General features: G+C 41.2%; 1 protein-coding gene across 1 annotated transcript in view; it reads right to left on the bottom strand.

Moving 5' to 3' along the window:
- The window catches only part of Adgrg4 (adhesion G protein-coupled receptor G4), a 135,032-nt gene that overhangs the window by 2,730 nt on the left and 116,006 nt on the right, over positions 1 to 16,296 (bottom strand). The window contains exons 18-20 of the mRNA XM_008840711.1: positions 10,881 to 11,143; positions 7,142 to 7,220; positions 4,497 to 4,777 (exon numbers count right to left, since the gene is read on the bottom strand). Coding sequence (XP_008838933.1) covers positions 4,497 to 4,777; positions 7,142 to 7,220; positions 10,881 to 11,143 — 623 coding nt within the window. The remainder of the gene's footprint in view (positions 1 to 4,496; positions 4,778 to 7,141; positions 7,221 to 10,880; positions 11,144 to 16,296) is intronic.

Below are 16,296 nucleotides of genomic sequence, written 5' to 3'. Positions count from 1 at the left end.
GTGTGTGTGTGTGTGTGTGTGTATATATATATATATATATATATATATATACATTTTTTAATGTAATCTGCTTCAAGTTATTTCTGGAAAAATGAGTTAAAATTAATTAATTAAAATTTTTAAAAGCTACTAATCTGTCTCTCTGTGTCTCTCTCTCCAAGAAGTCAAGTATTTTGTCTTGACAACATCCTGGTATTCCTACGCAAAGGCCCACACGGTGAGGATCTGAGGCTTCCAACTCATGGCTATGTGTAGAGCAGAATACCCAAGCTCTGCTCAAGTCTTTGGATTATTACAAGACCAGTGGACAGCTTGGCTTCAAATTCATGATTGTCTCTGAACATATAGCTAAACTGTGCCTGGATTCCTGAGTCTCAGATACTGTGTGAGATTAAAAATGTATATTAAACTGTTAAAATTTGGGAATAAGTTATTAGAGCTATAAATGTATAATACACATTATCTTTGGCATAATTACAGCATCTGCAAACCATGTATTTGGGGCTCTCAGTTTCCATTACCAGCTCTAGCATTGAAGGGGTTGGGGGTTGTTAGAGATAGCTATTGGCCATGGAGGCCATTTTTCATCATCATCTTTTAAAACATACTGTTAGGAAAAGATAGTAGGATTTAAGATGATCCTGACTGAAAATTTCCCAGGAGAGCTAACTGGATTTCCTCAGAATGGGGATGAAATTGGTAGAAATAATTTTTGTCAATACTATGACTTTTATTTATGGTTCTATGGTTCATAGCAAAAATCATTACCCACAAAGCCTTTATAAATGGCTCAAAGTGAAAAGCATCAAACCCACTTCTGAACTGCTATAACAGTTTGCTTCTCATAATATGAGCCCTACTTAGCCACATCATTCTCCATGTATTGCCCACCTTTGCCCACTAGCTGTCAAGTCTTTGGAAGGCTGAGGTATGTTTCTTTTTCATCTTTATATCACCTTTCCTTTTGCCTCCAGAACTATGTGTGGCAGCTCAATAGACAGCTGTTGAATTAAACTTCCAGGCACTTGACACATAAATCTTCTGGCCATCTTCAGCCTCAGGGATACACATCCCCACTTGCTAGGAATGGGCTCTACCCTGAACTATATCCCCAGTCCTCTTTGTTCACTTTTTATTTTGAAACAAGGCCTCACTAAGTTGCCAAGATTACCTTGGATCACTCTCTCTTTAGCCCACAAAAGCCTTGAATTTGAAGTCCCCCGTCCCAGCCTCCCAAGTAGTCATGATTGTAGGTCTGTGCCATGAGGCAAGACTCTTTATTGAAGCAGGTGATACTCTGCTGCCATCTTCCCTGGTTTGACCATACCTCCCAACAGTTTAGTTTGGCTGAGAGACATTTTTTGAAGAAGATGATGACAAACAGACGACAAGCACCAAATGCAGAGCAAACTAGGATGGTGATAGACATGAGGAAAAGCTGGGGTGTTGGATACCTGGATAAGGAAATACTTTGAGGAGATGTGCTGGTACTACTCATGGATGAGAGAAGGTTGTCGTGAAGAAGGCAAAATTATGATTGCTCTATGGGGCTGCCAGGTTAGAACCAGGGGCAATGGGAAGAGACTCCAGGACAACCATGCAATAGCAAATCACAGCTAGTATTTACAAAGCAATGGCTCTAAAATGGAGATGATATTATTCTCATGTTTATAGGTGGGAGGCCTTGGAGTCCATGAAGTTTAATAAACTTTACCCAGGTCACAAAGCTCACGTGGAGCTGGAAGCATCAGTAGTGAACACAACTGCCTGACTATGAAGCCCAAGGTATTAAGCATTGCACTATCCCATCTTCAGAAAAGGAAGACTGCTGTAAGAATCAGAGAGGTGCTGGCATGGTGGTGCATGCCTTTAATCCCAGCACTCAGGAGGCAGAGGCAGGCAGATCTCTGTGAGATCTAGACCAGTTTGATCTATTTAGGGTGTTCCATGCCAACTGGGGCTACAAAAAAAGTCAGAGAAGATCAGAGGCTGAATGCTCTGCTTCATGGAATGGTGGGTGAATGTTTTCCCCTGGGAAGTTTCAGGCAAAGGCAAGTGACTTCCTCTCACTTGATAGAGAGATGAATTGGCAAGATGTTGCTTTCCTGGCCCCAGTCCTAAGACGCCTTGATTCTGGGTGGGAGCCAGCAATCTGGAAGCTAAATGTAATGGCATGTGTCACTAACGCTCCCAAGGGTTTTATCTCTATTTGGAACCAAACAACTGTAGTGATGAATTCAGTAGCGTTCAGTCTCTTTCTGAGCAGCAGTCGCCTTCCAGGCAGTGCAGCAAGCTGAGGAGAACAAGCTCCAGTCTCCGAGCAAGGAGACCTCCTCCAGCTTCAGAGCAAGCAAGAGGCAACATTGATACCACGCACCTATTGCTGCTCTGATCTGCTACATGGAGTTTAGTTAGTTCTCAGACTTAAAGGTTATTCTGTGAATTCCAATGAGCTGCCTGCCAGTTCTCCCTCTTTTCCTGGCAGCCTTCCTTTCTCTTTCCAACAACAGATTGATCTGCTTACTCACTACAACATAGGCATGAGGGAAGATGTCAGGGTTTTATCACCTGCATTTTTATGTGTGTATGCCTCCTTCACAAAACACTCGCGATGAGCTTAATTTTTTTCCCAGTTGACCGCAGGGCATCCACTTTTCAGCCAGAGCTGCAAGTTTGCCATCTGTCACTTAACCTGCTAATTTGTTCACATATTTCATGGCATTGTGTGTGTGTGTTTGTGTTTGTGTGTGTGTATGTGTGTGTGTGTGTGTGTATTTGTAACTTTAGTTTGAAACTCAAGGCTCTGAAAATACCCTTTCCACAAGACGGTGCAATTTATCTTGTAGACAGGACAAGGAATGCTTGCTGTTTGATTGACAGCAGAAAGCATGTCTGACAGACAGACAGCTTGCCTCTGTTGATGCTGGTTCTACAGGACTCTGGCTTTCATCTTCAAGAAAATACCCGATTAAATTCTACACACTACTTTCCCCTTCTGCCAAAGGAATGGAGCATGGCTGTTTCAAAAATACCTCCTCCATTTTCAAGATCAAAGCTGCTTTGTTTTGCTATTCTTTTATCACTCTCCCTTCAACCACTCTTTTAATACAGGGAACAAATTTCTTTTAATTTAATTTTATTTATTTTAATTTTATGTGTATGAGTGTATTGCCTACATGTATGTAAGTGCACCTGTGTCATTCAGTGCCCACAGGGGTCAGAAGAGGGTGTCAGATTCCCTGGAACTGGAGTTATGGACTGTTGTTAGCTGCCATGTGGGTGCTGGGAATTGAACCTGGGTCCTCTGTGAGAGCAGTCAGTTCTCCTAACCACTGAACAATCTCTCCAGCCCCCAGTATAGGGAACAGATTTCTCCTCAGATTTGTGAGCTAATGAGAAGCCTGGAATTAGCACTGTGAAAGAAGTCTACACGGGCTCCTAATCCACTTCTAGAAAAACTGTAGAGCAAGGTCAGTTAGTTCTTGTGATATGCTAGAGTAACAAGTTAGAGAACCTCAGTGTGGTCTTGGTGTGTTTTGTTCAGAAGACAAGTGTAGAACCATTACTTCGGTCTTCAATCTAGATCATACGCAAACGATGACAGCCATAAAAGACTGAGTGAGAATATTTGAAGAGTTCCTAAAATGTCTATCCCTACTAGCAGATTCAACAAGCAAAGGGCATATGGAAGCTGGGGAGATAGCTCAGCAGTTATGAGCAATGAGTGTACAAGCATAAGGCACAGCCTAGCTTTGCGTTGAGTGAGACACCATGTCTCAAAGGAATAAGGAATAAGTGATAGTGAAGGACATCCAACATCCTCCTCTGGCCTCAGTGTGTGCACACAGGTGTGTACACTCCCGCTTCATGTACACATGCATCACTGACAGATACACACACAGAGACACACACAGACACACACACAGAGAGAGACACACACACACACAGAGGAAAAATAGCACATTTGGTCTTTGTCTATTTTACTCAGAACCTTGGCTCACAGTTGTTTACAATTAACCTTCATTCCTATGTTGTTCTGCAGTTTCTGGCCTGGTGGTTTACCAACATGTAAAGGTATTTGATGGGGTCTATAGCATTAAAGTTTAGCAGTGACTGTGTTCAACTAGTTCGTGCAGATGAAAATATAAACCCAAGTGTGAATATGTACGTCAACAAATAGTGTGTGCGTACAATGGATACTGTAAGAAATGCTGCCAATCAACGCTTGCTATAGACATCACCAACTAGAAATAGTTGTGTTACCTTACTTGTGATGCTGATTCCCTCTGAGTGTGGGAGAGTGCTGTGTATTAATTTAATGACCTCTAACATATAACTACTGCTTCTAATGGCCCCCTATTGATTCATTGGAGCAGGGATCTCCTGGAGTATTTGTCCCCTTAAATTTTTGTAGGTGGGATTGTTTTCCACAGCCATTAAAGCCTTCTTTGCTGGAGGTCTAGCTAGCCACAGAAAAGCAAAGATGCAACAGTTACCTTGCAAAGTATTACAAATGGCAAAAAGATACATGAAAAAGAGCCTCACAGGTCCCCAGGCAAAAAAGGCAAACCCCCAGGTGAGACCAAGTAAAAATGTCAGGCTTATTATGCCTTTGAGGTCACTCAGGATCATCTTCCGCCGAGTCTTCTGGCTTTGGGATTTCACAGAATTCAGTTGCACAAGAACAGTGCAGAACATGGACAGATTTGTGAGAAATATGAGGCAAAAATAAGCTACCACCGAGATGTAAAAGATAGGATCATCTTTAATCCAACAACTGCAAGAAACAAAGAAAAGACTATTGTGAGGCTGAGGTAAGAAAAGAGGAATGCCTACTTTCTGGGTACTGTGAAGGTTACCTACATTTCATCTAACGACACCTAGACCTGGAGAGATGAAGCAAGATAAAATTCGTTCATACCCACTGGAGGCAGAGCTAGGCTAGAACCCTATTCTCCTGAGCCCTGGTTCTGGGTATTTTCTAGAAGCCTATAGGATATCTCTGCTTTAAATATACAGAAAGCTCTCAGCCTATTTCCCCGAGAGACTATTCTCTTCTTCAACAGCAGGAAAACAAATTATGTATTTTTCCCCAAAGTGCTTCTCCCCACCCCTTTAAACCAGAGCTTTTATTTGCAGGACGAATTCTGGTTTGCATGATAAATATCACAATAAAGGGAGATGAGCAAGGAAGAGCTTTCTTGAATGCTCTATCAAACAATGATGAGATGATCAGAGTTAATGAAACTGCGACAAAAGGAGGCCAGCTCTGGTTGTCCTGCTTTAAAATACGATGCACTTTGACTACAAAAGGTAACACTGGCTACTGGATGGCTTAATGACCCTGCAGCTTCTATTAGAGAAGAAATGGTTCGTATGAACAGATACTTCATTTAATGTTTCCAACTACTAGAAGCACTGCTTCTGAGGTTCGAACAGATGGAAGCTCTTTCTGAATTTAGAAAAAATCCTTTTGGATATGTTGTGTATAATTTATATTGCACACATATTGATGTGTGTAATTTCATGTGTGGGGTGTGTGTGTGTGTGTGTGTGTGTGTGTGTGAATTAAGAGTGTATGGGGCAAAACATTCAATTTCCCCAATAGAGTGTCATACTTAGGATTCTCAGAATATCATTTTCAACCTTGAAGGAAACTCTCCAAATGAGGCTGCACTATATTTTGGAATGCAGAATCATCTTGAAGTTATATTGATCAGTGAAAAGAGCACTACACTCACAAGCATGTTTAGAAACTATGTGAGAGGATATTCACGTGGAATTTTAAAAAGTTGATCACATAGAATTGGACACCAGACACATAATTGTCAGAGACTAGGGCGAGGTAGAAGCAAAGGACGGTTGAAAAGATTTTGGACAATGGGTACTATATTCCAAAAGGCAGGAGGACTATGTTCTTGTGTTCTATTGCACAGTGTGGTGACTATAGTCAAAAACATTGCATTGTATATTTCAAATTACTGAGGATTTTGAATGTTGGCAACACAAAGAAATGATAAATATTTGAGATAATGGATATACTAATTATTTTGATTTAACCATTACACAATGTGTAAATGGAGTCAAACATTTCACTGTACTCCATAAACAAGTACAATTATCTGTCAAAATTAAAATAACCAGCCAGGTATGGCAGCTCAGACCTGTAATGCCAGTACTCTGAGAGGGTCAGGCAGGAGGATTGCTCTGAGCCTGCAGTCAGCCTGGGCTACACTCTGAGTTCCAACACAGACTGGGCTATATGGTGAAACATTATAAAAATATAATAAAATAATTTAAAAATTGAAATAAACAAGCCAAAAAATACATGCTAGTAAATATTGTAGTATGAGTTACCCGAATGGAAAGAAACTGTGTAGCTGGGTGTTGGGATGGGGCTTACTTTTCAGCCTCTACCCTTTTGTACATTTGGATTTTGTACCCTGTGGTGAATTACCTTTCAAAGTATAATTATTTACAAAACAAAACTCTTAGAGCCATCTGCCTCTCGCTAACAATTCCACATAGGAAAAGGTTCTTTAGGGGGAAAGCTGAGTTGATTTTGTTCTGGTTTTGTTTTTGCTTTTGATCTTTGAAGAAGAATCACTACTAGGCAGATACTGGGAACCTTTTAAGTCACAAAACAGGCAAGGGGGGAAGACGGGAGGAGGAGACGAGAAGAAAGGGAGGAGAAAAGGAGAGAGAAATAAAGAATAACAATGAGTTTTAATTAGAAAGCATCTGCTGCAAGGGGCAATATAATTTTGACTCTCTGTTCACTGTCATCTCAATATGAAAGACAGGAGAACAGAAGCAGGAGATCCTATATTTGATCCCAGTCCAGTGGGAGAAGAAAGCTATAGTAGACATGATCTTGAGAGGCAATGAAAAATGGAATAAATATGGGGAAATTTAAAAAATTGTGCAGCCTGAAGGATTACACAGCTGCAAACAAAGGTTCCAATGAGATGGACTGGAATGAACAGGTATTCTTGTGGCTGTATTTGAGTGACTGTGACTGTTTGGGCAGAAAGGCTAAGGCTGAATTCTTCAAAAAGCCAGTGTTCAGACTAAGCCACGGGCCAGGAACATCCCACCACACCTAGAGCCCCACAACGTGAAAATCAAGGTTGGTACTTACAATGGAGTTGTTGGGCTCAGAGTTCCATACAGATCTTTTCTCACACTGAGTATCATGGCCACCGTAATTGCTGGGATTCCTGCAGTGGGAAAGCAAACCAAAGGAGCCTGTTAAATCTAGGGGGAGGGATCCTGATCAACAGCTGTGGGGGCTGATATGTTAAGATACTGATTAAATAAGCCACAGATGTGCGGGCATCAAAATACCATTGTTTGCAAAATGTTTGTGAATTATTCCAAGTTAAACATTTCTAAGAGTTCTCCAATCTGCTAAACTAAACAGTGTGCCAATGGCTCCAATACAACGCCCACTAGTTATTAAAATAGCTCAAGTGCCAAAAAATCAACTTGGCAATGGAAGTACATGGCTCATCAGAATGCAAGTCCACATCAAACATTTCTTCTCATATGATGGGTCACCAAATTTTCTCCCTTTCAATACTGCCCATGGGTTCTCACTATCTCTTTGTCTAGGTCACCTTGGAGGAAGGGCACAGGCACTCAGCTATAGCCATCAACGCTTCTTTGGACAGGCAAGCTGTTTCCACACTCATTACTAGTTTGACATTTTGACTAGATTGACCAGTTAACAACCACTCAATTCAGCCACACTATAATAAAACAATCAACTCAGTTAAAACGGCCAAACATGATGTGAGTACAGACACGGGCTTTACAAATCCAATTTCATGTACAGTTGCAAAACTTAACTGATTTATTTCTAAAAGTGCATTTCTCCTAATGTGAGAACACACACCCACATATATTTTAGGAGGTGTGTAAAATACTTCCCAGAGCTGTGCCAACCCCCACAGTGCCAAGCATCTTGAAAAGTCCTCCACTGTCCTATTCTGTGATAAACAGATCAATCCCTTCCAGTCTGAGTAGCCCACAGTGCCTATCATCATGCAGATGTTTTTAAAAATACCTTCATGAGAATGAAAGCAGAAACAGGTCTGTTGGTGGGAGGAAGAAGACCAGCAAGAGAGGGGTAGGAAAGGATAGGAGAGACTATTGGAAGGTTGGAAGGAGAGCAGGAAGAATAAGAACAACGTATAATGACATACATGTATGAACGTAAAATGAAACCCATTACTTTGTAAGCTAGTCTTAAAAAATACTCCCAGAATCTGCAAGAGAGGGATGGAAGGAGGCCTCATATTTAGGATTGAATTATGTGGCAGTACTCAGATTTACATATTCATAATTTTAAAGAATTATCCCTACTGGGGCCAGTAAGATATCTCAGCAGGTTAAGGCACTTGCCTCCAAACTTCATGAACTGAGTTTGATTCCTAGGACCTACATGGAGGAAGGAAGAGCATAGATTCCTGAAAGCTGTCCTCTGACCTTCACTTCCTTGCCCTGGAATGTGTGCACCTACAACACATACACACACATAATAAAATAATTCTCCTTATTGCTTGCTCTAGTGGTTTTTAAAAATTATTTATTTAATGACAACATGATTAGAAGAAGCATTTCATTACAACAGCATTGACATATTCAATAATGATTTCCAGAGCAAAGATGCATCTCTTTCAAAATTGGCTGTAAATTTTTAGGTTCACAGTTGAATTAATACAATTATACAATATTGTACTCAGTATAAACCCCCTGAGACATAAAATTGAATGAGGTTTTAACCTTTAAAAAAGATCTCCATTTCATTATTAAAATATACTGTTTCATATAGAAAAACTTATTTTTAATGTAACTAACGCTTAGATGTTTACACATGTGTCTCTAATCTCTATATATCTGATTATTACTAGTCATGGTTGGTTACTTTCTGAGAACCTTGGCACCCAAGCATGGATATAAAGTCATCAGGTAGATTTCAATGGTAATGTGTTTCACCTCTACTAATTAACATGAAGCAAAATTTTATACTTCTTTCTCAAATATAACTCATTTTATTTATTGATTTTTTGTGTGTGTATTTCAGATAGAACATCCCAAACAATCTTATTCATCTATATACCCACATCCCAAATAGCACCCTCCCATAGTCTCCCCCCCATCCCCCACTGGAGCCCATATATTCTGTTATCCCTGTTACTACCCACTATGTTGTCAGTGCGCCCAGCTGTACCCCAGTGCTTGTCCATCTGCTGAGTCTAGTCAGCCTATCTAGAGTTCCTTGTTTTAGGAAGATCAGCTCTTCCTCATCTACCAGCAATCAGGTGCCAATATTCCTTTAGATAAGATTGGGGTCTGCTGTTCATTTTCCCAGTTCTATGCTGGGTTACTGTCTGGGAGTCTCTTGGGTTTTCTAATCTCTATATATCTGATTATTACAAGTCACAGTCTGGCGTTTTTTCATTATACCTTTAGTTATACACTTGGACTCTTAAAGAATTATACTGATCACTTTAATATTTGGTTATACTTTCCTTTTGGGTGTTTAAGACCATACAGTTGGCCCAGACAAACCATTTTATTTTTTACTCTTAAGGTCATTTGAGAATCTGTTCCTCAGGGGTCACATGGGCTTGGAAGGAGCCCGTGGCTCCTTTCTTTTACCAGTTCCATCTATGTGAAGACAAGTCAAAGGTCCTGCTCGATCGTCACTGGCTTCACTTGGAACCATGGAGGAATATTTCCTCTGTGTTGACCCTCCTCTTTGTAGACTGGACACTGGTTCAAGTCCATCTGGTGGGGTCTCCATGGCCTCCTTAATCAAGAGGAAAGGTGACTCACTACAGTTACAGGACACTTTGAGAGATGCTCATAGTCCCCTGAAACTTAGTCGACCTTTGAGGCCAAGGAGCAAAAACTGTCCTTTAAGTCCCTCTGACCAAATTAGTATAGGCCTCAAAGTATGGCTGTTAAACATCCAAGAAGATTAGTTCCACCAGACTGGTACTTTTAATTACCATGTGATATGTAGTGATGGGTAAAAAAAAAACAAAGGTTCGCAGATAAACCTTGCCTAGACATATATTATATTCCTTGAGCTAGTTATATGTATAATTTGTCAGTAGGTTGTTGGATTAATATGGTTCCTTCTGTTTTTTTTTTAAACTAACTGGGCATTATTTATCTCTTACAGTATCACACTGCAGACCTGGCTAGCCTAAAGCTCATTATGTTTCTTAGAATGGCTTTGAGTTTATGGCAACCTTCCTGCCTCAACCACCTAGTCTTGAGGTTATAGGCATGAGCCACCATGCTCAGTGATTAGTTTTTTGTAGAGACACATTTATTCAGCATCACGATCAGACTATTATGTTTAGCAATCAACAGCATGGGTGAAAAAAGTCTATTTAAAACACTTTGTTGGTATGCCTTATACTTTCCACAGAACAGAAACTAAAATAACCTGTTACTCAATTAGTCACAGAAATAGTCCTGGAGTATTTTGCCCATACACATGAGTATCGTCTAAAACATGTCTTCTTTGTAGCAGCTCGTCCCTTCCACCACTGTGCTTGGCTGAGTTCACAAATCTTTGTAACCTGTAGCTTCCCTGTCACTTCTCTGGCTCTCCTCTCCTGCTAAGCTTTGTTTCCTGATGGTAATTAGAACCTTCTCCCCTGCCATAGCTACTGCTGCTGCTGGAACCACCATAGCCACCTTGGTTTCATGGTTCAGCAAAGTATTGTCCTCCACCACCACAAGGGCCAGAGCTTCTGCCTCCAACGTTTCATCCCTTCATAGGTCCAAAATTTGAAGACTGTTGTAATTGCCAAAATCATTGTGGATTCCACCACCTCCAAAGTTGCTTCCATCATTACCAAATCCATTATAGCCATCCCCACTGCCTCCATATCCACCACCACCACCATGGCTGCCAGCAAAGCCACCACGACCACTTAAGTTTCCTCCATGACCAAAATTGTCATTGCCACCAAAACCATGTCCATAACCACCACCAAAGTTTCCAGAACCCCTTCGACCTCTTTGGCTAGACGAAGAACTAGCCATCTCTTGCTTTGACAAGGCTTTTCTTACTTCACGGTTGTGACCATTCACATTATGGTATTTCTGAATGACAATCCTATCAACAGAATCATGGTCATCAAAGGTGACAAAAGCAAAGCCCTTCTTTTTTCCCACTGCCTGTCAGTCATGATTTCAGTCACTTCAGTTTTCCCATATTGTTCAAAATCATCTCCTAGGTGATGCTCTTTATTCCCTGTCTTCTTTAATTGCACCAACAAAGATCTTTTTCACAGTTAAGTGGGCACCTGGTCTTTGAGAATCTTCTTGTGACACTGCTCTCTTTGGTTCCACAATGCTTCTGTCCACTTTGTGTGGCCTTGTGATCACAGCTGCATCCACCTCCTCCACGGTGGCGTAAGTGACAAACCCAAAGCCTCTGGAGGGCTTGATGTTTGGATCTCTCATGACCACACAGTCAGTGAGTGTTCCCCATGGCTCAAAATGGCTCCTCAGACTCTCATCGGTTGTTTGGAAGGTCAGCCCTCTGATGAAGAGCTTCCGCAACTCTTCTGGTTCCTTAGGAGACTCAGACTTACACATGACAGCAGAAGACGAGAGCTTTCAGCCATGCTTCCTCAGCCATGTCAACGGGCAGAAAGGTGGGCGATTAGTGTTTATAAAACATGGACAAATCTACTTTTTTGGAGAGATTTAAAATCATAAACCTTTACAATAGGTTGCTTTGGCATTATAAAGGCAGAGGGTCAAACCTACGTATATACTAGTATTTCCTTTTCTTCCAGTTGATCGTACAATATCAGAAACTCCCTGCAGCAGCTTAGCAGTGGCGCCTCAGGACCTTGTGCATATCCACATAGGCCATGCTGGCAAAGGCTGGGATCTCAGCTTATCTGAATTATGACAGAATGCACTGTGGTCCTCCATGAATGGCAGAAGACAAGAGCCTGGGTGATGCCATCTCTTACTTTCCCTGTTTCCTCTGGGAGGCTGTCATGAGACACTTTCTCATCATCTCCCTGCCCTGTGGAGGTGTGGAGCTTCACACCTTTCCCCTCAGAACAGAGCTGCAGAGAATAGCACATAGCTTCCATTTAGAATGGACTCTTCAGCCGTGGAGAATCCCACAATTCCCACAACAGTCATTTGTTCCCTTTTGCTTGGGTGTTACTCTTTTAGTGCATAGGATGAGAAGTTGGGATTGGGCTCTTTTCACTGCTCTCTCATCCATTGTCTTTGTAAATAATAAACTGTACCTAAGCATGGCTCATTGTATCTTTCTTAGTTAGTCACTCACACCTTGGTCCTGGCTTTGCCTTGCTTTGTGAATATATTTGACACTTTTCAAGATCCTCCTGCATCCAAGCACAACCCCTACCTTTTCTGCCTCTCCCTGTACTCCAGGAAGTATGTATACAATGTGATATTCAGACACAAGAAGCAAGTCTCAAGGACCAACACCACTTATGGAGTAAGGGAAGGAAAAAGAATCTGCAAAGGGAGATGCAATGTCTGATTTTGGCTCTGTTGCTGATGAATTCTAAAGTATGCAGAAATAGATTTTCAAATTATACCTTGATATTTGTCTATCTTGTCTCCCCATATTAAACAGATAATAGCACTTAATGCTTGTCCAATAAAAGTATATCCTGTTTAATGAACTTACTAAAAGCATGACTACCTAACTAGAAGCTATGGACTTCACACAAGCAGTGGAAGACAGTCTGTCTTCCTATGCAACCTACTTCATATATATCTCCTGAGCATCCAAGATGCCTGAATAGTAAATCTGGTTTGAATACACAACAGAAAATAGGAAAATAGATGAATTGATCAAGTCAGAAGTACAGGAAAGCAAACCAGGACACAGACATATAGTACTTGCCTTGGAAGCTCGTGGGACTCAATATCCAGTGTGTGTGCGTGTGTGTGTGTGTGTGTGTGTGTGTGTGTGTGTGTGTATACACAAGAGATTGGAGAGGAAGAAAGGAAGGAAATCAAAAAGGTGTTTATATGAGGAAATATCCGCCCTGAGTTCCATTCCTGGCATCTTCCAATGGTAACAGTGATACTGACAATCAGAAGGTGTGGTAAGAGTCAAGCCATGGGGGCTGGAGAGATGGGTCAGCGGTTAAGAACACTGGTTGTTCTTGCAGAAGACCCAGGTTCAAATCCCAGCACCCACATGGCAGCTAACAACTGTCCATAACTCCAGTTCCGGGGGATCCGACAGCCTCTTCTGACCTCCGCAGGCATTGCACGACATGGGTGTACTTACCTACATGTAGGCATAACACTCATACACATAAAATAAAATGATAAAATATTTTTTAAAAAGACTCAAGCCATGGCTGGATAGGACAATAATGGCTGAGACCCGACCCGGAAGCCTCAGACCTTTATTAAAGACATTGTCGATCTCATGAACAAGCACTTGAACCAACTGGGTTTTTATAGACATCCACAAATACTGAAGTTCAAGGCACAACCAGATCTGTTCCCCACAAACATCCTAACATCCTCTGTCTTTCCCAAGGAAGCCTGTGTGGTCTCTTGTATCAAGCAAGTGTTTGGCTTCCAGCTGACTGTGGAGGGCCACAGAACCTAAAATCTCTTGAGCTCTTGGTGATACAGGGACATTTTGTTCTACTTGAGTTTTAAGAAGCAAGTTTCTAAGTCTCTTCTTTGGTGCTGTAAGTGAGGTGAGGCATCATTTTCCTTTGGGAGAGCAGTCTGCCTTCCAAAAGAAATGTCACACACTGTATGGACCTCAGCCCATCCTCATGAACCCTCAAGAGGGGTAGTATTTCCTCTTTTTGGCAGAAGGCTGATGTCTACCAGGTGGCCTGATTGATTATGCAGGGAAGTTGCTTGGGATCCTGTCCACCTGACTACAGCTCTTATTCTGTAGAGCTGCATTTTTTCCCGAAGTTCAGAATTTTTGAAATAGAGTCATGGCATATAAGCTCTGCTCATTCGAACTGTCAGTTGGACACAACCTAGAATCAGCTATGACGAGCATTTTAATGAGTTATCTAGGTCAGGTTGGCCTGTCTGGGGCGGGGGGGATTGTCTTGATTGTTGATCGATATAAGAAGACTCTGCCCATTGTGAAGACCATTCCCTAGGCAGGCAGAGCGAGCCCAGAGCAAGCAATCAAGCAAGGGTCCCTGTGTTTGTTTCTCTCTGCTCTTAACTACCTATGACGTGACCAAAATTCCTCCTAATCTTCCCCCAGTGATGGTCTGGAACCTGGAATGACAAGCTGAACAAACTTTTTCTTCCCTACGTTGCTTTTTGTCTGAGTATTTTATGATAGCCACAGAACTGGAACTACATTACACGCTATGATTCTTGTAGCAGTTTTTAGCTTAACACTAAATACAGTTGTCATAATTTTTAAGTTATTTTTACATACTCTTTTTGCTATAAATTAGTGCTAAGTTGTTTCTAGCACAATTGCAGGGTTAGGTTGCCATAAGACTATGCTGGAACAATTCCATAATTGATCAGTATCTATCATTGTTTTATGTTTGTTTCTGGTTTTGAATTATCTTACGACATATGTTATGGAGTCACTGATGTTGAACTCACAGCCAACAGCAGTGTAAATTTGTGCTTAGCTTACATACCTATTTTCTCCATGAAGCATACAAAAGCTTCTTGGGTTAGGAACACTAGTCATTATTTCAGTGCTGTGTTTCAGGACATTTTAAATAGTAAATACATAACCAGAAGCTCAAAAGTATTGAAAGCAGAACTAAGTAGATCACAGGAAGGACACGATTCATAGCCTGAGCTGCTTAGAATTAAATATGTGCTGGTCACAGCAAGAGTCACTTGAGAAGAAGGCACCACTGAAGAGTTGCCTGCTTGGGGGCATGTGTATGGGGGGATTGTCAGAAAGAGCCCATTGTGAGTGGAACCATCCTCTAAGCAGACGTTCTGAGTTATAAGAATGTTTAGACTCAGTGGTAAGAGCACTGACTGTTCTTGCAGACGACTGGGTTTCGGTTCCCAAAACCCACCTGGCGGCTAACAATCTTCCATAACTATAGTTCCAGGAGACCTGATGCTTTCTTCTGACCTCCATGGGCACTGCATGGCAGAGGTGCACTTAAATACACAGAGGCAATACACTCATACTCATACCTGGGAAGCAAGCAGGCAGCTTGAATACCCACTGCTCTCAGATCTTGACTATGGATGCTGACAAGCTAGTTCAGTTTCCCCTGCTTCTCCCAGTGATGGACTTTAACTATGACCTGTAAACTGTAACCCTTTCCTGCCCTGAATTGTTTTTCAAAATATTTTATCTATTATTTTTCATTTTATTGCATGAGTGTATTGCCTGCATGTGTGTAAGTGCACCCATGTCGTGCAATGCCCACAGAGGTGAGAAGAAACCTTGTTAATTTTATGACTACATCCCCTGGAACTGGAGCTATGGACAGTTGTGAGCCACTAGGTGGGTACTGGAAATCGAACTTGGTCTTCTGAAAAAGTAACCACTGCTCTTAACAGCTGAGCTCTCTCCAGCTCCAAAAAATAATTTAATTAAACTGCTCATCTTTCATTACTGAATTTTGGAATTCTCCTGTTGCCTTCTATGTAGAGTCAATGTATCCTAAACATAATAACTTCCATAAACAATAATAGATTCCCTCAACTAGGCACAATGCATGTAAAGGTGCTTTCTTAACAGCTGAGCTCTCTCCAGCTCCAAAAAATAATTTAATTAAACTGCTCATCTTTCATTACTGAATTTTGGAATTCTCCTGTTGCCTTCTATGTAGAGTCAATGTATCCTAAACATAATAACTTCCATAAACAATAATAATAGATTCCCTCAACTAGGCACAATGCATGTAAAGGTGCTTGCCACACAAGCCTGATGACTTGAGTTCAATCCCTAGAATCTACATGGTGGAAGGAAAGAACCAACACCACCAGTTGTCCTCCAACCTCTACACATACACTAGAGAGAGAGAGAGAGAGAGAGAGAGAGAGAGAGAGAGAGAGAGAGAAATAATAATAGTGATAAATAAAAATTAAAAATTCTGTCAAAACCAATTCCAGCAGTGGGAATTTTATATTAGTAAGTAACAGGATGACAAGTAGAGTCATTTAGATATTTCCAAAGATTATAAGATTTGGCATCATGGAAACATGGTCTTAGGCTTCCCTTAATGATCATAATTTTACTTTAGGAAAACTGACTGAACTCTTTAAAAGCTGGACAAAGGAGGT

This window comes from Nannospalax galili, unplaced genomic scaffold (genome assembly GCF_000622305.1).
Source record: "Nannospalax galili isolate Female #2095 unplaced genomic scaffold, S.galili_v1.0 scaffold901, whole genome shotgun sequence".
In the NCBI taxonomy this organism is placed as follows: Eukaryota; Metazoa; Chordata; class Mammalia; order Rodentia; family Spalacidae; genus Nannospalax; species Nannospalax galili.
The sequence above is the reverse complement of the archived record's forward strand: the minus strand, read 5'-3'. Positions and strand labels throughout refer to the sequence as shown.